General features: G+C 44.8%; 1 protein-coding gene across 1 annotated transcript in view; it reads right to left on the bottom strand.

Annotated features, from left to right (window-relative positions):
- Window positions 1–23,339, bottom strand: part of LOC144269550 (dynamin-3-like) — a 125,007-nt gene that overhangs the window by 11,526 nt on the left and 90,142 nt on the right. The window contains exons 12-14 of the mRNA XM_077825337.1: window positions 20,219–20,305; window positions 17,814–17,884; window positions 740–788 (exon numbers count right to left, since the gene is read on the bottom strand). Of these exons, the coding sequence (XP_077681463.1) occupies window positions 740–788; window positions 17,814–17,884; window positions 20,219–20,305 (207 nt within the window). The remainder of the gene's footprint in view (window positions 1–739; window positions 789–17,813; window positions 17,885–20,218; window positions 20,306–23,339) is intronic.

A 23,339-nucleotide genomic window follows, 5' to 3' on the forward strand; every position in this document is an offset into this window, starting at 1 on the left:
AACTTAAAAAGAAAACAGAAATTGATCCTATAAAGTGCTGAGCACCCTTAACTTGCAGTGGAAGTTGAGGGTGACAGCACTTCTTCATAGTATAAGCATCTTGCAAGCATGTACTATACATAAAAAGAAACAGCCATCTAATTTAGTTAATGCCATCTCAGCAAGAGTGCTATTAGTCTGAGACCACCAATCAGCTTTGTTTCTTCAAAACGAGACTGTGGTATGTAATCAACATTTTTACGAAGTCAACTGAAAAGTTTCAGCAGAGGTAAAGACAAGCCTGCTTTTGCATACCGACCTGTCCCTTCACTGTGTTATCAAGCTGTGCACATGTGTGAACTAGTAAACTATTATACAACTGAGAGCAGGTATAAAACAAGTACTCACATGGTATTGGTCTTTGAAATCATTCACAAGTTTGAGCTTAATGAAAACTAAATATTTAGGGACAACACAGGAAAAAATTCTGGGTACTTAAGGGCATCAAGGAGGAAACACTGAAGAGGAGTCCAGTTAGCAGCAAAATTATTAAAAGTTATAGCTGACAACCCTAATGAAGATGTCAGCTGGTTCTGAAAACTTAAGTAAAGCAAGTAAAAAAAGATGCATTTTATATTATGTATCAAATAAAACTGGAAACTTATAAATTTACAGCAAAAAATAAAAGATACAGCCCATAAAATCAACAACTGAAGTTCACTTATACATGCAATTATCCATTCTCTTATCAGATGCCTACCTGAGTTCCAACTGCACTTTTGTTAACCTGACTGCTTCGTTGTTGGGCACTAAGAAAAGCAAAGAGAAAAGTTACATTGAGGAAATTTAAGATGAGTCCTTGAGCAGCATGCTTTGGAAACAACAAAATATAAAAATTTATGAGCCCAGAATCTGAGGTTAAAAAGAAACACAATTCAGCCTCAAATTCACAAGCAAACTCAGTTCATGTAAACTTCTATTTACAGAAAACAGATCAGCACAGATTCTTATTAATCACCTCCTCTGTAATGTACATTGCACTACCATAGTAAATAACCCTTTGTGTTGACTTATATGTCTGATGAGGTTACTAAAGACATAAAAAGTTATGGCTCATCTGTGCACACATGAAATCTTAGGCAATATAAATATTAAAAAGGGGCAAGAAAAAATGAGTCACTTTAGTTCTTTAGAACATTGCAGCAAAATCCTCCCACACCCCATAGGTTCTCTAAAGGCCTAGCCTAGCAGCTCGTTTTGGATATTATTCTAATTTTTATATGTACTTTGAGGATGTAAATATAAAATGAGGGATGAAACCATCACAAAAGGTGGTTAAAAAGCTGGAATCTTACAGCAATGCAGCATAGTTTAAAATAAGTTTTGCTCAGTTTCTGAATTTTGCTAATCCCATTACTGAAATGAAACTCTCCTCTCTCACAAAAATGCACAAGTCATGATAGCTACAAAGTTTAATTCTAAAGGCATTTATATTGCATGATACAGTGGCAGCAAGTTTTGTTTGGAGGCTTCAGGGTTAAATTAATTTGTCCCTTTTCAACAAACATTAATATATATTGCAGATCTGCCACAACCACTGCTTTGAAAGTAGGAAGGAGAATAGACATGAGTAAGTTAATTCCAGGCAATATCTGTTTTGATCCCAGATAAGTGGCCTGATTCTGCAGCTGGTTGGTGCAGAATGGCCATTCCACAGATTGGCTGAAGAGTTGAGCTTAAGCTTGCCAACTTTGTAATATTTAAAAACCAGACACTCCAGCAGGAGTGCTGGAACCTCCCCTGTGCCACCCCTTCCCCCAGGCCTCACCCCTGCCCTGCCCCTTCCCCACAGGCCCTGCTTCTGCCCTGCCCCTTTCTCCTGACCCCAATGCAGGTAGGGGGTGGCCCTGGCTGAGTAGGGGCTGGAACAGGTGATGACTCATTGCCTCCCCTGCTTGCAGTGACCAGATGTTGGGAGTCTGGTCAGGAGATCTGACTGGGCACCATCAGGTCCCCTTTTCAACTGGACTTTCTGGTAAAAAACCAGGCAACTGGCCACCCTAGTTAAGCCCCTATGCACTGATCCTGCAAACACTTTACTCAAGTTAATAGTCCACTTGTTTTCAGTGGGCCTACTCACAAGTAACCTTACTCACATGCATGTTTGCAGAACTGGGCCACTAGTCAATAACCCAGATACCTGGAGACATGTTGATGTTTGGTTAGTCATAGTGCCTCCTTTATTGTATTCATCAAGCATAAATGATGGTTAATATTGTACACACACAAAATATGAAGTTAACCCATTACAGACAAAATAGGTTCTGAGTTACTGTCTCAGTAGCACCCATATAAATTTGCACTAGGAAATATCATTCCATCTTCACTTTTACATGAAACTTTCCTATCTGCTTGTAAAAGATAATTAAATAGGAAACCAACATCACATTAAAAAAGAAGAGCCACTCTAATTCTTTTAATTTCATAACATTCCCTAAAGTTAAGAAAATAACGTCTGATTTATAGTTTGCGGCTAGTAAGGAAAAGGCCCCAATCAGCAAATAAAAGAAAGCCATGAGACTAATGAGTAGTATTACCTATTACTTGCAGTGGGGGCAGGATGTATGGTTCAAAAAGTAACAAATAAAATAAAGAGCTGTGGTAACACGACAAAAAAAATGGTCTTAAAAGAAACAAGCACAAACCTTCCCACTGTTCTGTTAGTCAGCAAAAAGGAGAAGAGATAGGAGGCCTTTGGAAGAAAGGAGATTGGAAATCTTATCTGGATTAATACTAAAAAGAAGGGTGAATCGTCTCAGATGGGTTTTTAGTTGAAGTCATAGAATCATAGAATATCAGGGTTGGAAGGGTCCCCAGAAGGTCATCTAGTCCAACCCCCTGCTTGAAGCAGGACCAATTCCCAGTTAAATCATCCCAGCCAGGGCTTTGTCAAGCCTGACCTTAAAATCCTCTAAGGAAGGAGATTCTACCACCTCCCTACGTAACGCATTCCAGTGTTTCACCACCCTCTTAGTGAAAAAGTTTTTCCTAATATCCAATCTAAACCTCCCCCTGCAACTTGAGACCATTACTCCTTGTTCTGTCATCTGCTACCATTGAGAACAGTCTAGAGCCATCCTCTTTGGAATCCCCTTTCAGGTAGTTGAAAGCAGCTATCAAATCCCCCCTCATTCTTCTCTTCTGCAGGCTAAACAATCCCAGCTCCCTCAGCCTCTCCTCAGAAGTCATGTGTTCCAGACCCCTAATCATTTTTGTTGCCCTTCGATGGACTCTCTCCAATTTATCCACATCCTTCTTGTAGTGTGGGGCCCAAAACTGGACACAGTACTCCAGATGAGGCCTCACCAATGTCGAATAGAGGGGGACGATCACATCCCTCGATCTGCTCGCTATGCCCCTACTTATACATCCCAAAATGCCATTGGCCTTCTTGGCAACAAGGGCACACTGCTGACTCATATCCAGCTTCTCGTCCACTGTCACCCCTAGGTCCTTTTCCGCAGAACTGCTGCCTAGCCATTCGGTCCCTACTCTGTAGCGGTGCATTGGATTCTTCCGTCCTAAGTGCAGGACCCTGCACTTATCCTTATTGAACCTCATCAGATTTCTTTTGGCCCAATCCTCCAATTTGTCTAGGTCCTTCTGTATCCTATCCCTCCCCTCCAGCGTATCTACCACTCCTCCCAGTTTAGTATCATCCGCAAAATTTGCTGAGAGTGCAATCCACACCATCCTCCAGATCATTAATGAAGATATTGAACAAAACCGGCCCCAGGACCGACCCTTGGGGCACTCCACTTGATACCGGCTGCCAACTAGACATGGAGCCATTGATCACTACCCGTTGAGCCCGACAATCTAGCCAGCTTTCTACCCACCTTATAGTGCATTCATCCAGCCCATACTTCCTTAACTTGCTGACAAGAATACTGTGGGAGACCGTGTCAAAAGCTTTGCTAAAGTCAAGAAACAATACATCCACTGCTTTCCCTTCATCCACAGAACCAGTAATCTCATCATAAAAGGCGATTAGATTAGTCAGGCATGACCTTCCCTTGGTGAATCCATGCTGGCTGTTCCTGATCACTTTCCTCTCATGCAAGTGCTTCAGGATTGATTCTTTGAGGACCTGCTGCATGATTTTTTTGGCAATGACTTCACCGCTGTTTGCAAACTCTTAAAGGGTTCATTGCTAATACCTGCCTGACCAGGTTGGAGCTGACCAAGATGGGTCTAAAGCATCACTGGGTTTTGCCCGTTTGGAAGCATCTTGATCAAATGCTGAAAATGTTCAGGTGTAGTGACTGCTTATTTTTAGGCTGTTAAGCATGTTTAGAGCAACTGTATAAAATACTATTTAGCCTTTGGACTTAGAGGAATTTATGGTTAAATTAGTGCCTGGTGGTTTCCCATATTAATGAGAAATATTATTAATAGTTCCAACAGCCACTCTTTCTTAAGCACAGTGACTGGCTTTTTGTTTACCTAGATTAAAAAAATATTGTTCACTGAAGAAATCAATATATATGGCTGTGTTCGGAGAGATTAGATAGATATGGGTTAGAGCTGAGCAAATCAGAATTTCTATTCTGCAGTAAATTCCAATATTTCACCATTTGTTTTCCTCCCAAATAAAGACTTTACATCAAAATATCAAAATTTTTCCTCAAAGTTTTCAGAAGATTTTGGTTCTGAAATGATTCATTCTGACATTAACTGAAAAGAAGAGTTTTGACATTCCCAGTCCAAAATGTTTCATTTGAAGTTAATTTGACATTAACCTGCATCTGCTTAAGGAATAGTGGTATCCCATTGCTCTGATTCTTCCCTGTGGGCCAGTCACCCTGGCCAAACTACATCTCCTGCAATGTACCATAGTCCTATAATTCCCATGATTTACCATGAGACTCCATTAGAGGGGAGGCCATGGTGCATCATGGGAAAGTATAGTCTGGAAAGCTTAGATTTTGCAAAAACTGCATTTAGGCTTCTATAGTTAAGATCCTTCTTGTCTCCTTAATAATTTCTGACAGTAGAGATGCTTACTGACAATTGCACTTATCAAAAAATATAAGTGTATTGCCATTTTCAGGTCTATATATACCAGAAAATGGGTTTTGAAGCTAACTATCACAACTCAAAGTTCTAAGTCACTGGACTCATTGAGGTGTACTTTGAGCCACCCCTGGCACAGGTACTTAGGTTTTTCCCAGTGATCTAACAATCCATTTATTTCCAGTTGGGGGTAAAAATATCCCTTTAAAGATAATCAGTGAAAGAGAATAAGAAGCAGAGGTTCCAAACCTTCATATCTTTGTGGAGAAAAGGGTGGATGAGTAGTATTCCATTAAAACATACCTCTTCCAAGGGTAACAACTGAACATCAGTAATTCTCTGCAACGTTTATACGAAAAAAAGCAAGACTACAATATGCTGTGAAAAACAAACTGGGTGAACATAGGCCAGAGAAGTAACCATTTCCTTTGTTTAATATATGGATAGGTAATATCCCCACAAAATACAGCAGAGGGTAAAGGAAATCCAGGGGCAACCCAAAAGAAATAAAACTCTTGGGGAGGGAGACGGGCACCCTAGTTCCAGGAATATATTGTGTAACACTGAAAAGCCAGATTGGATTCATCTTGAGCTCTGATCTAAGCAATAATGCTAGAATAATGTACAGAACACTGGTAATTTGTTTTTCAGAAAGGTTGTGAACCCGTTCTAGAAAGATATCATAGAATAATAGGACTGGAAGGGACCTCAAGAGGTCATCTAGTTCAGTCCCCTGCACTCATGGCAGGACTAAGTATTATCTAGACCATCCTTGAGAGGTGTTTGTCTAACCTGCTCTTAAAAATCTCCAGTGACAGAGATTCCACAACCCTCCCTAGGCAATTTATTCCAGTGCTTAACCACCCTGACAGTTAGGAAGTTTTTCCTAATGTCCAGCCTAAACCACCCTTGCTGCAATTTAACCCCATTGCTTCTTGTCCTATCCTCAGAGGTTAAAGAGAACAATTTTTCTTCCTCCTCCTTGTAACAACCTTCTGTGTACTTGAAAACTTATGTCCCCCCTCTGTCTTCTCTTCTCCAGACTAAACAAACCCAATTTTTTCCATCTTCCCTCACTGGTCATGTTTTCTAGGCTGTTAATCATTTTTGTTGCTCTTCTCTGGATTTCACCACTTTGTCAACATCTTTCCTGAAATGTGGCACCCAGATCTGGACACAATACTCCAGTTGAGACCTAATCTGCAGAGTAGAGAGGAAGAATTACTTTGTGTCTTGCTTTCAACACTCCTACTAAAACAGTGGTCTCCAACCTTTTTACACCCAAGATCACTTTTTGAATTTAAGGGCAACCCAGGATCTACCCTTCCCTTTCCCCAAGGCCCCACTCCTTCCCCAAAACCCTGCCCCACTCACTCCATCTCCCCCCGCCGCTCTCTCTCCCCCACCCTCACTCACTTTCACAGGGCTAGGGAAGGGAGTTGGTGTTCTGGAGTGGGGGTGGGCTCCTGGCTGGAGCCAAGAGGTTTGCAGTGTGGGAGGGGGCTCCAGGCTGAGCCTGGGACAGGGACTTGGAGTGCAGGAGGGGCTATGGGGTGCTGGCTCTGGAAGAGGGGTTGGGGTGCGGGCTCCCGCCGGGTGGCGCTTACCTCGGGCAGCATCCAGGCAATGACGCAGCAGGGCTAAGGCAGGCTCTCTGCCTGCCCTGGCCCCATGCCGCTCCTGGAAGGGACCAATGCGCCCCTGTGCCCCTCGGGGGTGAGGTGGCTCCACGTGCTGCCCCACTCTGCAGGCACTGCCCCCGCAGCTCCCATTGGCCACAGTTCTCCGTTGCTGGCCAATGGGAACTGCAGGGGTCAATGCTTCCCAGGGCCGCAGGGGCATGCTGGCTGCTTCTGGGAGCAGCATGGGGCCGGTGCAGGCAGGGAGACCCTTAGCGGCAGCCCCGCTATGCCACCAGAGAGCGCGATCAACTGGGAGAGTTTCCAGGATCAACCAGTTGATCACGATCGACTAGTTGGTGACCACTGCGCTAATAGATCCCAGAATGATGTTTGATTTTGTTTGCAATAATGTTACTCTGTTCACTCATATTTAGCTTGTGATCCAGTATGACCCCCAGATCCCTTTCCGCAGTACTCCTTCCTAAGCAGTAAATTTCCCATTTTTTAATGTGTGCAACTGATTGTTCCTTCTTAAGTGGAGTACTTTGCTTTTGTCTTTATTGAATTTCTTCCTATTTACTTCAGACCATTTCTCCAGTTTGTCCAGATCATTTTGAATTTTAATCCTATCCTCCAAGCACTTGCAACCCCCTCCCAGCTTGGTATTGTCTGCAAACTTTATAAGTGTACTCTTTATGCCATTACCTAAATCATTGATGAAGATATTGAACAGAACTGGACCCAGAACTGATCCCTGCAGGACCCCATTTATATGCCCTTGTAGGTTGACTGTGAACCACTGATAATTTCTCTCCAGGAATAGTTTTCCAACCAGTTATGCACGCACCTTATAGTAGCTCCTTCTATGCTGTATTTCCCTAGTTTGTTTATGAGAAGGTTAGTAAGGCATTTGGTACTGTCTCGCATAAAGTCAAGATATACCACATCCATAGCTTCCCCCCATCCACGAGGCTTCTTATCCTGTCAAAGAAAGCTATTAGGTTGGTTTGACACAATTTATTCTTGACAAGTCCATAATGACTGTTATTTATCACCTTATTACCTTCTAGGTGTCTGCAAATTCATAGCTTAATTATTTGCTCCATTATCTTTCCTGCTAGTGAAGTTAAGTTGACTGGTCTGCAATTCCCTAGGTTGTCCTTATTCCCCTTTTTATAGATTGGCACTATATTTGCCCTTTTCCAGTCCTCTGGAATCTCTCCCATCTTCCATGACTTTTTGAAGATAATCACTAATGGCTCAGGCATGGTCTACAGTACACGGTTATTTTGGAATTAGCCAAGTTACTTCGAAATAAAACTGATTCCGTCCACATGACCAAACCAGTTTTTTCAATTTAGAGGGTTCTTTAATCCGATTTCTGTACTCCACCTCAGCAAGTAGAGTAGAGCTAAAATCGAGATCACAGTTCCGGGTTACAGGTACTGTGGACACAATTCGATGTTATTGGCCTCCGGTAGTTATCCCAGAATGATCCCTTGTGACCGCTCTGGACAACACACTCAACTCCGATGCACTAGCCAGGTAGGCAGTAAAAGCCCCGTGAACTTTTGAATTTCCTGTTTGGTCACTATCAGCATAAGTGACCATCAGCATAGTCCACCATGACAGGCGACCATGCAGAGTCCACCATCACAGATGAGCTCCAGCATGGTCCAAACGGGAGATACTGGATGTCATCGCATGTTGGGGAGATGAATCTGTTATGGCAGAGCTACGTTCCAAAAAAAGAAAAGCAAATACATATGCTAAAGTCTCCATGGCCATTACAGAAAGAGGCTACTCCAGAGACACAGAGCAGTGTCGTACAAAAATCAAGCTCAGGCAAGCATGCCAAAAAGCCAGGGAGGCGAACGGGTGCTCTAGGTCAGAGCCCCATACATGGCGCTTCTACCATGAGCTGCATGCAATTATGGGGGGTGACATCACCACTACCCCACCACTGTCCGTGGACACCTGCAAAGGGGGGGGGTAGTAAGGAGCAAGGAGGATGAGTTTTTGGAGGTTGAAGAGGAGGAGGAGGACAGTGCACAGGCGGCAAGTGGGAAATCCGTTTTCCCCCCTAGCTAGGAACTATGCTTAACGCTGGAGGCAATAGCCTCCCCCTACTCCCAAGGCAGGCTCCCGGACCATGACCCTGGAGAAGGCACTTCTGGTGAGTGAGAGCTTGGTCGGAGCCATGCGGTGTGGGGGGAGGGGGAACCCAGCTGAGCTGGGCTGTTCGTGTTTAGTTTAAAGGGCTCATCCCTGCTCAGAGCATCATCGGAGCCACGCGGTGGGTGTGTGGGGGGGTGTTGTGTGAAGCGATCATCCCAGAGAGCCCGCAGGCCCTCCTTTATATGGCAAACCCACCAGGCATTGCTTGCTATGGGAAAGGGGGCCCGGCAGTTTGAAAGCATTGAAATGAATGCGGAAGAAGCAGAACCCCGCGTACCCCGAGGGCTTACCATGGCTGCCTCCACGCTGAATTCTGTTGCCCGGCTGCATGTGGTGGCTTACTCACACCAAAGTGGCAGGCACTTCAGTATAAGAGGCAAAATGCGACCTTGTACAGAAAACATGTGCTGCATACTATGAATTGCCTCTTTCACTGAGAAAGAGTGTCCCCTTTGTTCTCTAAAATGTATCTTTTAAAATACTACCCTCACTTTTTCTCCTCCCGCAGGTGCATATGTTTCAACGCGGCCCCTATCTACTCCATCCCAGAAGCTGGTCCAGATTAGAAGGCGGAAGAACGAACTTGGGATGACATGTTCGCCAAGCTCATGCAGTCCTCCCACACTGATAAGGCCCAGCTGAATGCATGGAGGGAAACAATTGCAGAGTCGCGTAAAAAGTGTTACATAAATACAAAGAGAGGAGGGAAACGCACGATGAGAGCAGGCAGGATGCTATGGTCAAGCTCATGGGGAAGCAAACCGACATGCTCCGCTGTATGGTGGATCTAATGCAGGAAAGGCAGCAAGATCACAGACTGCTGCTGCAGCCCCTGTATAACCACCCTCCCTCCTCCCCAAGTTCCATAGCCTCCTCACCCAGATGCCCAAGAACATGGGGGGTGGGGTTGGCTATGGGTACCACACAGTCTACCCCAGAGGACTACACAAGCAGCAGAAAGCTGGTATATCTGAAATTTTGATTTGGTTTCTGGACTTGTCCTTCCCTCCTCCTCCACCCCCTAACCCAATATCCTCCCCCTGTCTAGCTTCTGATTTCTCTCAATGTTTTGTGCAACAAATAATAAAGAACGTTTTTTAAACAATTGTGAGTTTATTTCCTTTCATATATATAGGGGGCGGATAACTTTAAGAGAAAAAAACACAACTGTCACACCATACTCTGGCCAGTCATGAAAGTGGCTTTCAAAGCTTCTCTGATGTGCAGTGCACCTTGCTGTGCCCTGTTGTCTAGCTGTGTGAAATTGGACACCAGACGAGTTGCCTCAACCTCCCACCCCACCATAAACGTCTCCCCCTTACTCTCACAGATATTGTGGAGCACACAACAAGCAGCAATTACAATTGGAATATTGGTTGTGCTGAGATCTAACCAAGTCAGTAAACTGCACCAGCGCGCTTTCAAATGTCCAAAAGCACATTCTACCACCATTCTGCACTTGCTTAACCTATAGTTGAACTTCTCCTTACTACTGTCCAGGGTGCCTGTGTACAGATTCATGACCCAGGACATCAAGGGGTAGGCTGGATCCCCAAGGATAACTATAGTCATTTCAACATCCCCAACAGTAATTTTCTGGTCTGGGAAGTAAATCCCTTCCTGCAGCTGTTCAAACAGACCAGAGTTCCTGAAGATGCGAGCGTCATGCACCTTTCCCGGCCATCCCACATTGATGTCGGTGAAACGTCCCTTGTGATCCACCAGTGCTTGCAGCACCTTGGAAACAACACCTTGCAGTTTATGTACTGGCCACCCCGGTGTTCCGGGGCCAAGATAGGGATATGCGTTCCATCTATCGCCCCGCCACAGTTAGGGAATCCCAGCACATTAAAGCCATCCACAATGGTCTGCACATTTCCCAAAGTCACTACCCTTGATAGCAGCTGGTCAACGATTGCATTGGCTACTTGCAGCACAGCAGCCCCCACAGTAGATTTGCTCACTCCAAACTGATTCCTGACTGACCGGTAGCTGTCAGGCGTTGCAAGCTTCCACAGGGCTATGGCCACTCGCTTCTCAACTGTGAGGGCTGGTCTCATTTTGATGTCTTTGTGCTTCAGGGCAGGGGACAGCAAGTCACAAAGTTCCATGAAAGTGGCCCTACACATACGAAAGTTTTGCAGCCACTGGGAATCATCCCATACCTGCAACACTATGCGGTCCCACCAGTCTGTGCTTTCCGGGGCCCAGAACTGGCATTCCACGGCATGAACCTGGCCCAACAGCACCATGATCTCCCAATCGCCACATGCCGTGCTTCTAGGAACGTCTGTGTCCATGTCCTCATCAATATAGTAATCACACTGTTGTCACTTCCTCACCTGGTTTTGCAGGTACTGCACATACTGCTGGATAATGCGCGAGGTATTTACAATGGTCAAAACTGCAGGGGAGATCTGAGCAGGCTCCATGGCTATGGCGCCTGCATGGGTAATCCTGGAAAAAGGGCGCGAAACGTAGGACAGCAGAGCGGCAGCAGAAGAGGTGCTGTTCGGTTCACGATAGCTGAAAAAAGGCGGGAAATGGTTGTCTTCTGTAGCTTTCACAGAGGCAGGAGCCCAGGACAGACATGGAGAATCTCAGTAGCACAGCAAGAGCGGGAGAACAGAATTGGCGGTGGAAGCTGTGCTGCTCGGTTTACGATAGCTGAACAGAGTTGGCAGCGGACGCGTTCGATGAGGAAAAGAAAGAATAGATACTAGAGATTACATAGGAAGATAAGAGGAAATGCGAGGTGGATTCATAGTAGCAGGAGAGCAGTGGTGCACCATCTTCTGAAAGCAGTATGGCGTCTGCCCGCCAAAAAGGCACAAAATGATTGCCTGCTGTAGCTTGCATGAAGGTAGGAGCGACTGATGACATACACCCAGAAACACCCGTGAGAATGTTTTTGCCCCATCATGTACTGGGAGCTTAACCCAGAATTCCAATGGGTGGCAGGGACTGCAGGAACTGTGGGATAGCTACCCACAGTGCACCGCTCCAACATTCGATGCTAGCCTCGGTACTATGGATGCACTCCACCAAATTCACGCACTTTAGTGGGGACACAGAAGACCGAATGTATAAAATCGCTTCCAAAAATTCGCATAGAATCATTTCTAAATAATTTCGTACTGTAGACATACCCTCAGATATCTCCTCAGTCAGTATTCCAGGACATATTTCATCAGGCCCTGGTGACTTGAAGACATCTAACTTGTCCAAGTAGTCTTTAACTTGTTCCTTCCCTATTTCAGCTTCTGAACCTACCTCATTTTCACTGGCATTCTTTACATTAGATGTCCAACTGCTAATAAACTTTTTATAGAAAACTGAAACAAAAAAGTCATTTAGCACTTCTACCATTTCCACAATTTCTGCTATTGTTTTCCCCTTCATTGGGTAAGGGGCCTACTCTGTCCTTGATCTTTCTCTTTATGTCTCAAGCTAATTGACTCCTGTTTTGTGCCTGGGTGTTTCCAATTTTGTCCCTACATATTTGTGTTCTTTGTTTATATTCATCCTTTGTAATTTGACCTAGTTTCCACTTTCTGTAGGACTCTTTTCTGAGTTTCAGATCATTGAAGATCTCCTAGTTAAGCAAGAATAGTCTCTTGCCATACTTTCTATGGTCCACTACTTTCTTCTCTAAGGCTGCACTTGTGTATCCACTACTGATTAACCTGGTCTGTCTGCAATTCACTTTTTCATTCCTGCCACATAAGTTGCCACCAGACATGTTTTGTGGAACACTGCCCAATCCTGTGTCTTCAGGGCTTCCAAATACAAGAGGAAAGATTTGGATACTTTTTGTGATAAACATTAACCTAAAGGTCTTCAGAGCATTCACGACTACCCTCATCTCCAGAACATTCATGTGCAGCTGCTATTCCTGAAGACCAAGGATGTTGGAAGAGGTGACCCTTTATATCAGCTCCCCACCCCAGGAACAAATATATCTGGTCACTCAGTTTTGCAATGGAGAAAATTTGAAATCAAGACTTCATTGACATATAACCATTGTATCTATCAGGCCAATCTTTTGCTGCATAGAATCATAGAATATCAGGGTTGGAAGGGACCTCAGGAGGTCATCTAGTCCAACCTCCTGCTCAAAGCAGGACCAATCCCCAATTTTTGCCCCAGATCCCTAAATGGCCCCCTCAAGGATTGAGCTCACAACCCTGGGTTCAGCAGGCCAACACTCAAACCACTGAGCTATCCCTCCCCCCGCATGGCTCTTGCTGATCCAGCTGACACTGAAAATCCTTTCCCTTATGACCTGGACCCTATTCCAGAGCAAGAAGGCTTTGAGTTGTGTTGAGTCACATAAGGTCCTTGTACTCTCCAACTGGTTTCTGGGAACAAGCTAGGATATTGATTAGTTTATCTTAAGCCCTAGTGGCACCAGCATACCAATAGAGAGGCACTGCTTCTTATATCCCTTCCAGATTGCTAACCAGAAAGAGAAAACAAAACACAGAGTCCTATCACTGTAAATACACAGTCAGTACCACCAACTGTAGCTCATAGCAATCCCTTTCCTCTAGAAGAGGTACAATTGTTCTCCAAAACCCAATTCTGAATTTTCCCTTAACCAGTTACCAATGGAAGTCTAACATTCAGGACAGCCTCAAATCCTCCCTTTCTTTTGACCAATAGCACAGGCTCAATGGCATCCTTTTGTCAGAAGGGATTAGATTTACTGTATCTTCTCTTCGGGATGCTGAATTACAGCACATTCTGGAAGGGAGAAATTTGTAATTCTGAGACGTATGTGTCCAAGAATGGTCTTGCATAAGAAATTGACCCTAGTCTCCCTCTAATAGTAAGAGAGTACAAGTCAGGCTGGTTAGTCACTCCAGAATTCAGAAACAGAGTTTTCTTCCAGAAGGAAGGCAGAGTGAACTGACTTTGCACGCACTGGGCACCACAGAATCCAGAGCATATGTATGTGCTGGTTTCTTGGCAGGTGCTTTCCCTAGAAGATAAAAGGAGGAGGAGGGGAGGATAACCTGAGAGAATGAAGGACAGATTTAATTACCTCAGCTTTAATAAGACTATCATCCATTTTCCACCCCATCTTCAAAGTTTCATGGTCCTGAAACTACTGGCGAAACCATCATACAAAGGCTAAATGCAACAATGTGTCTGCAAGCATCAGTGGCACTATCACCAAAGGATCACAGAATCATAGAATATCAGGGTTGGAAGGGACCTCAGGAGGTCATCTAGTCCAACCCCCTGCTCACAGCAGGACCAATCCCCAATTAAATCATCCCAGCCAGGGCTTTGTCAAGCCTGACCTTAAAAACTTCTAAGGAAGGAGATTCTACCATCTCCCTAGGTAATGCATTCCAGTGTTTCACCACCCTCCTAGTGAAAAAGTTTTTCCTAATATCCAACCTAAACCTCCCCCACTGCAACTTGAGACCATTACTCCTTGTGCTGTCCTCTTCTACCACTGAGAATAGTCTAGAACCATCCTCTCTGGAACCACCTCTCAGGTAGTTGAAAGCAGCTATCAAATCCCCCTTCATTCTTCTCTTCTGCAGACTAAACAATCCCAGTTCCCTCAGCCTCTCCTCACAAGTCATGTGTTCCAGACCCCTAATCATTTTTGTTGCCCTTCGCTGGACTCTCTCCAATTTATCCACATCCTTCTTGTGGTGTGGGGCCCAAAACTGGACACAGTACTCCAGATGAGGCCTCACCAATGTCAAATAGAGGGGGACGATCACATCCCTCGATCTGCTCGCTATGCCCCTACTTATACATCCCAAAATGCCATTGGCCTTCTTGGCAACAAGGGCACACTGCTGACTCATATCCAGCTTCTCGTCCACTGTCACCCCGAGGTCCTTTTCCGCAGAACTGCTGCCTAGCCATTCGGTCCCTAGTCTGTAGCGGTGCATTGGATTCTTCCGTCCTAAGTGCAGGACCCTGCACTTATCCTTATTGAACCTCATCAGATTTTCTCTCTTTTCCAAACCTCCAATTTGTCTAGGTCCCTCTGTATCCTATCCCTGCCCTCCAGCGTATCTACCACTCCTCCCAGTTTAGTATCATCCGCAAATTTGCTGAAAGTGCAATCCACACCATCCTCCAGATCATTTATGAAGATATTGAACAAAACCGGCCCCAGGAATGACCCCTGGGGCACTCCACTTGATACCGGCTGCCAACTAGACATGGAGCCATTGATCACTACCCGTTGAGCCCTACAATCTAGCCAACTTTCTACCCACCTTATAGTGCATTCATCCAGCCCATACTTCTTTAACTTGCTGACAAGAATACTGTGGGAGACGGTGTCAAAAGTTTTGCTAAAGTCAAGAAACAATACATCCACTGCTTTCCCTTCATCCACAGAACCAGTAATCTCATCATAGAAGGCGATTAGATTAGTCAGGCATGACCTTCCCTTGCTGACTGTTCCTGATCACTTTCCTCTCATGTAAGTGCTTCACGATTGACTCTTTGAGGATCTGCTCCATGATTTTTCCAGGGACTGAGGTGAGGCTGACTGGCCTGTAGTTCCCAGGATCCTCCTTCTTCCCTTTTTTAAAGATTGGCACTACATTAGCCTTTTTCCAGTCATCCGGGACGTCCCCCGTTCGCCATGAGTTTTCAAAGATAATGGCCAATGGCTCTGCAATCACAGGCGCCAATTCCTTTAGCAATCTCGGATGCAACTCGTCCGGCCCCATGGACTTGTGCACGTCCAGCTTTTCTAAATAGTCCCTAACCACCTCTTTCTCCACAGAGGGCTGGCCATCTATTCCCCATGTTGTGATGCCCAGCGCAGCAGTCTGGGAGCTGACCTTGTTAGTGAAGACAGAGGCAAAAAAAGCATTGAGTACATTAGCTTTTTCCACATCCTCTGTCACTAGGTTGCCTCCCTCATTCATTAAGGGGCCCACACTTTCCTTGGCTTTCTTCTTGTTGCCAACATACCTGAAGAAACCCTTCTTGTTACTCTTGACATCTCTTGCTAGCTGCAGCTCCAGGATAGCCACACCCTGTCTTTTTCTACTTCCTCAAGTCAATTTCTTACAAACTCTTTGCTCCACACCCTTGGAGGCGGGGGGTAGACGGTGCAAACCTTCTTCCACAGCTTGAACTGGTGTTTTCCCATATAGAACATGTACTGTTGTTCCCAAAGTGAGCTGACAATATCACAGATTGAAAAAATCTGGGTCCAAGGGCATCCTAACCTCTGGAGTCATGCTATGGCACCATCATGATTGCAGCTGCCTCCACCACCACCATAATCTTTTGGAGAGGGAGGGAGAAATAAGCTGAGGATATCCCTCCATTTTCCAATAACCATCCTGGAGACATCCAGAGTGGCATGAAGCTGCAGCCAAACCTCACCAACTGGTCGAGCCTAGGATGGAAGAGGGGCACTTGCTACATCATCTGTGAATGAGGCCAGACACATCAAAATCACAGCCTTGGGGTTTTCCTGGATTGTCTGTACATCAAAAGAAGAAATCTTAACAATCTTTTCAATTAAACGGGAAAAAGGGTCAGCCCATACTGGAGAGAATTATCTTTCTTCTCTTCCCTCGGAGATAAGTTCTTGGCTTCTGCTACTATTATCCTCTGTATCCAAACAACAGTCCTGCTCATTTTCAGCAGTATCACTGTCATCCTAAGCAGGCAGTGCAGTGAGTACTAAATCAATGCTGCTAAAATCTGTATTGGCAACTGTGTACCAATGCTGCCAGTAACGGCTGCACCAAAGGCATCTGTGCATCAAAAGCTGTCTCCAGAGACACACAGTTCCAGGTCAAGAGGCTAAGCTGGGCTGGATTTGAGACCTCTCAAGGTTCCTTCCAGCCCTACATTTCTATAATTCTATAAGAAGTGAGAGACAAAGTTTCAGGTCAAGAGATGCATTTCCAGTGAGCCCTGAAATCAGGCTAGGTAGGACAAAGCAAGATAATCCAGTCTAGACCTACAGTAAGGGGCACAGTCAGGTATTAAGTGTTCTGAGGGTGAGCCTCTATGTAATGGGGTGTCCACACCACACTAGGCCTGAGTAGGAAAAAAGGGCCAATTAACCCCATGGCAGGTTGCCCCTGGAGGAGTCAGGGCCAGCTGAGCTGAAGAGATGAAGGAGATGAAGCCCAGCAGGGCAGGGGCAGGCTGAGCTGTATAAAACCAGGAAGTAGAGAGCAAGAACGGGCAGGAGGAAAGAACTGGGCACAACTCCCTAGAGATGATGGCAGTTAGCAAAAGACAAGGAGGAATCCCAGGAGAAGTACGCCCGGGGATCCTACCTGAGAATAAAGACGCTGGCAAGAACCTGGGGTGGGGTGAAATTGCCACACGGAGCAGAGGAAGCTCCAGCGGTAACCCAAAAGGGGCGGGGGCAGAAGACAGAAGAGAGGTAGGAAAGAGTCCAGGGAAAGAGCAACAGGGTTGGAGCTTGCACAGACTGCAGTTGCTGCGTGTAGGGTCCGTGGGTTGGAACCTGGAGCAGTGGGTGGGCCTGGGTTCCACTGCCAGCCACTGGGGAAGTGGCACAGTTGGGGCAGTGGACTGGAAGACTGTCTGAGATGGTTCATCCAGTGGCACTTTGATACCACAGAAGAAGAACTATAGTGACCTGGCCAAAGAGCCAAGCCACGAAGAGGGAGCACCCTGAGTCACGAAGAGGAAGTAACCTGAGTCCAGAGAGAGAGAGAGACAGACAGACAGACACACCACAGGGTGAGCAACTGAAGACATCAATGGGACGTCAGACTGGTTGAGAGCTAATCCCCAGATGAACCACCAGGAGGTGCCCAGCAGTGAAGAGTGAACTGCATTACACACTATTTTCATGTGTCAAGGTTGGCAGGAGGCATCTCTACCATTCTAAATGTTTCAGGCTATTTTTTCCTTAAATCAGTAAGAAGGGAAAATTAACAGTGGATTTGTATAATAAAGTCTCTGTATACATACTTTGCAAAGCCAATGAAGTCTTCATGGTTGGTATTGATGTAAGATACCTGGATATCAATTAGCAGCAGTACCTACCAGGAAGAAAAAAGGAAAAAGAAAATTTGAGTTTGCTGCATTATTGAATATTGTCTTTTATAATCATTCAGGCCAAAAGCAGTACTACCTACTATATCCCATATCTGTTTCTTTGTTTATTTAGAGAACTAGGCTATAATGGAACTATCAGTCAACTACCTCCCTCAGCTTTCTTATAGTTGCCTCATTATCAGCTTCTGTAAAATTTAATTAAGACTAACCATATCTAACCAAAGGGGAGTTTAATATATAGCACAGATTCTAGCACTACATTTTGCAGGACAGGCAATATTTGGTCTCTTATTGCTACTATTACTACACCAGGCTAGTCAGGAACCTCTATGATGAATTAGGGCTCTATAGTGTTAGGCACTGTACAAACATGTAACAAGTCTGCCCAGTGAACTTACAGTTGATGTGTTGGACAGGATAAAACAGGTGGACGAAACAGACAACAGGGGTGGGCTGGTGGATGAAGTAACAAAATGAACAGTTTAGCAAAACAGAGGTTTCAGCTTGCTGCTTGAGTAGCCTTGATCTGTTGATTTCTTGGTGTTTCGGATAATTGGACTGAAACGTCATGATCTAATTAACCTGGAAATACCTTAAAATACACAAAGACACCCACCTCGCCCCCGCAGCCTTCCTAAAGTGTGTACCAGGACAGTGCAGAGGGACCATGACCCTGTTTTCCTCCTGCCATCTTTTCAGATGCTTGCTCCCCAGCAGAGATCAAGAGTGAACCATCCCTGTGCTCTGAGGAATGCAGGGACTGCTACAATAGAAGGCCCTTGCTCAACCATGCAAAGAAGAGGAAACGGTTTTTTGCATGGCTCTCCTCCCCTAGCAAAAGCCTCACAAGTTGAGGGCACGGGCTAGCCACCGGTGTTTAACTGCAGTGTAGACATCCCCAAAGTGTGTAAAACCACATAATTATCAAAACCTCTCCAAGTCTATGCCTCGGGGCAACAATTTATTATTGCCAGAACACAGTGGATAAGAATATTTTGATGCATAGGCCCCAACTATTAAAAAAAAAAAGAATAAAAACTAATAAGAGTTTTCATTTGATAAAATAATATAATGTGACCTTCCTACTAGGATACCAGTCTCTCTGTATCCAACAAAAACCACTATGGAAAAAATAGTTACTTCTAAGTAAAGCCTTAACTACTGAATGCCTTACTGTGCCTGGGCATTGCATCAATCAGTCCTCTTCACCAAGTCCTATACCACTAGACTACACAATTTTGCTCCTTTTTTTGTGTAATTGGTTTTTCTCATGAAGTCCAATATTATTTTTAAACCCCTTTCATTTCACCAAAAATGAGTACAATTGCCACTGCAGAGCTTCCAGAACACTGTACGCCACAAAGATATTTTATTTTTATTCCTCAAGGGGGAGATTTTCAAAAGGCAGAAGGGAGCCCAACTTCTACTGAAAGTCAATGGGAGTTGAGTGGCTCTGGCTTGGGCCTTCTGAACGTCTCCCCAGTAGCCTGACCGATTTTAATACAGTAATTGTTAACAGCATAAGTAAATGATAGGTACATGTATCACAGTCACTAATTTTAACATTGTCTGTGCCCGGACTCTCTCAGATTTGTGTACAATTTGAACAAAAAGAAGTTAGAAGCTCTCTAAATTCACATACATAGGAAGCTGATATTTTGTGCTCATCTCTGAGCACGTGAGAGGACGGAAACAAGGAAAGAAAAAAGGGAGCAGTTATTCCAAGTTACCTGTATCCTTTTCTTCCAAAGTTTGGAAAACTTGGTTGTGTTGATTAAAAACTTCCCCAAGGCACAAGATCAATAACTTGTTTGATTAAGACTTGGAGTAAACATCTATAATATTGACTGAGAGGAAGGGAACAGGATACCATGCAGCGCTCTCAAGCTCCATAGGGCCCGAGGCTCCTCAAGGCTCCATGAGAAGCCAGAGGGCTGTTATAAATTAGGTCAGCTGCCAGTAGCCCCAGAGGGCTATTATGGTTGCAACGGATTGTCCCTTTTCCTTGGCCATGCCCCATCCACTGTCTGCAAGTGGGATTAGAAGAGGAGCTGTTACTCCAGTTCAGCAGGTCATCTACATTTTCTGCTCCCATCTGCGACTGGCAGACTAAATTAGGAGCCTTTGGAACAGCACTGGTCTCCTTCCCTCCCTTCTCTAGAACCTCTCTCCATTCTCTACCTCTCCAACATCTAATATGTCAATGTCTGTTACACTTTCGACATAAGCAATTTACCATGGTTAAGGCTTTTCAAAAATGGTGCAGGTCCTTCATCACTCTCAATTCCTGACCCACCAGATTTCATGTTTATTCCCACCTGTTCCTTGGTCTTCTCCTCTCTGTCTCGAATGTGGCCAGCAACAATCCTTTCCGTTTCCTCACATAGCCTTGGATAGGTCGCCAGCTGTAAGGCAAAATGGGGAGGAATTTAAACTTGCTGAGTGATGTTAAAAGGGTACAAATGGAGAATCTACACTAGTCCCTGAATAGAAGTAAATTTTGTAAACACTAGTTCTAAAGTTAACAAGGCCCTATGAAGCATACTTACCAGTAAGGGTAGTTCAATACAATATGCACAGATCCATACTCTGGGAACTTGCATGCCCATTTGCTTCACGGAATGCTCAAGAAAGTAGTGGCCACTTTCAGTGTATGCTTCTTTGCAGAACTGAATGTTTGGAATGAGAGCATACATGGAACTGCAGCTTGAAACCATCGACTCCTATTCACTTAATCCAAATGTATGTCAAATGACCCCCTGAAAGCCACCCTCCAATCTTGCAATGAGCACCTCAAATACCTGAGAGCTCTTAACCCACAACAGGACCCAATGACAGCAGCTCTCCCACCTTGGACTGGAAGACTTCAAGAGCTCGTGGACTGCTGCAACCAAGGAGAGACGTACAAGATGTAAAGCTAAAAGCAGTGCACATTCATCTTCAAGTGTTTTCACCTGTGGCACTTGCGGACAGGACTGTAGGTCAAATATTGATCACTGATCTCATCTCAAGACCAACAATAAATGACTGTTACTCATCCATCAAACTCAATAGGAGACTCCATCATCATCAGTTTGATTACATGTGTCTATCTGTTCCAAATTGGCCAAAATGAAGGGAACAAAAGAACAGTAATCTTGCTGCAAGTTCACAGTGAAAATCTTTCCTTTTTTCTGGTTAGGTCATTATCAAAGATATCTATGATTTTCCAGAATGATGTGTTAAAGAATCTTGCAAACAATCAGCCAAAACAATTAGCCAAAATCTTTAGGCCAGCAAAGATTTCAGATGGTGGTGAAGAACCTCACCCTGATTCTCTGACAAGAGATATGAAAAAGCTGATAAAACACTCTTGCATTTCTGCAGTCAGGTTCTTGTGTGCTGTTATGCCATCTTTAGGCTAAAAGAAACATAAGATTGAGCACACATTTCCTTCACTGTCTGATCCACGAATGGGTGAATGATTACATTCATGGATTTCAGAAGGGGTCACCAGTTGCTGTTTTAGTGCTATGGACACCAGAAGTTGCATTTGCACGTTGACTTGGCTAACCCTAATCTAAAACAGGAGCTGGCTCTTTGGGTGAGGGGGAGAACCTAAAAGACTTCCTCTAATAAAAGCTATGTTAGGCAGATCTCTCAGCCTGTGCAGACTTAAGCAGTAAAGGCCACACAAATTGAAAATCCTTTAGAGACATCCTTCACTTAGAGACAGAAGAAAATAAATCTGTTGAGCTAAAAAAAATTCTTAAAAAGCAGAACATCCATTTAAGTCCCCACTGCTTCAAGTCCATCGGAACTAAACTGAATGAAACAGATTAGCAGACCCAAGGAACCAGATGGTACCTGCCAAAACCACACCACCAGTGCAGACCCTAACACTGACTAGACAACTGTTATAATTCTCTCTCTCTCAAAAAAGCAGTGTTTTTTTAAAAGCTAAAATACTATAATCATCAAGGCTAACTACTAATGATTAAAAACAAATTAAACCAGTGGTACTGGAAGAAAGGAAAAGAGGTCCCAGGATTTCCAAGCTCAAGGCTGCAGTAATCAGTGAAGAACTGAAAAGAATCAGGTCCATGGTTTCTTTATACCCCATCTCCAAACATTCAGATCCACCAAAGCAAGGTCTCTAGAGGCTTCCGACTTGGATGCCAATGGGGCACGTGCTACCCAAGAGCATAGGCGCCGACTCTGTGGGTGCTCCAGAGCACCCAAGCTCTGGCAGCACCCAAGCACTGGCAGCCAAGCTCCCCTCCCTGCACCACCTCCTCCTTCCCCCTGAGCACACCGAGTCCCGGCTCTTCCGCCTACCTCCCAGCGCTTCCCACCAGTCCGCTGCCAAACAGCTGTTTGGCAGCATTAGCATGCTCTGGGGGCAGGGGAGGAGCAGGAACATGGCACACTCAGGGGAGGAGGCGGGACCGGGGACTTTGGGGAAGGGGTTGGAATGGGGGCAGGGAGAGGTGGGGCTGGGGCGGGGCCTCATGGAAGGGGTGGAGTGGAGGTTGGTTGAGCATCCACCACAAAGAGGGGAGTTGGCGCCTATGCCCAAAAGTATGGAATCATCTGGCACAAAACTTCTCTCATAGATCCACAGGAACAGATCTGTTTAGAGATGAGGTACTCTCCGAGCAAAATCAATGAGAACTGTGTGCACATTCACAGGAATAACAATCATGATCTCTCAAGCAGATAAGTAATAAGGATTTTACCCTTCATTTACATGTCATAATTCAACAGAAGACTAGAAAGAGGGCAAGTTATTTGTATGCAGTTCCTATATACTAATATACAGACTGATGTTTCCATTAAGCTATGCGTGTGCTTACTCAAAAGAAACGGAACACACAGGCTACCTCAGGCATGCCCATGTCCTTCTGCCAAACTGCTCCTTCCAGCAGGCGGGAAGAGGACGCTTCAGTTCTCCTCTTTCTCCTGCAGCTGAATACTCTCTCTACTCATGGCTTTAGTATGTGCTCCTGTAAATTATTCCAAAGTTTCAGATTCCTAGAAGGCTCCACCATGTGGCACCTGCTGAGTCTCAAGGTGGTACTCATAGACCATGCACTGCAAATCATAGCTTCAAACAAGGTAACCAGTGTTATTGTTTTACTTGAGTGGATGTCTTCCCAAGTGGAACTTCCTCTGAGCCCTGAGAGGAGTGAAAAACTGAAAAATTGCCCTAATGGATTTAAGGAAAACTGTTTTTCTTCAACTTTAGTCAAAGAAATCCCAATCACCGGGGTGGGATTTTCAGAAGTGATTTAGGAGCTTAGGTGATTTAGGAGCGTGTGTCCCAATAATTTTCAATGGGATTTGCACTCTTAAGTCACTTGGGCACTTTTAAAAATTCCACCCAAGAACTTTTTCTGAACCTACTGTTGGAATCCTGATGCTCTGAGTTGAGTGTGAGTATAACAACAAATCTTATTC

Source organism: Eretmochelys imbricata, chromosome 8, assembly GCF_965152235.1.
Source record: "Eretmochelys imbricata isolate rEreImb1 chromosome 8, rEreImb1.hap1, whole genome shotgun sequence".
Taxonomy (NCBI): Eukaryota; Metazoa; Chordata; order Testudines; family Cheloniidae; genus Eretmochelys; species Eretmochelys imbricata.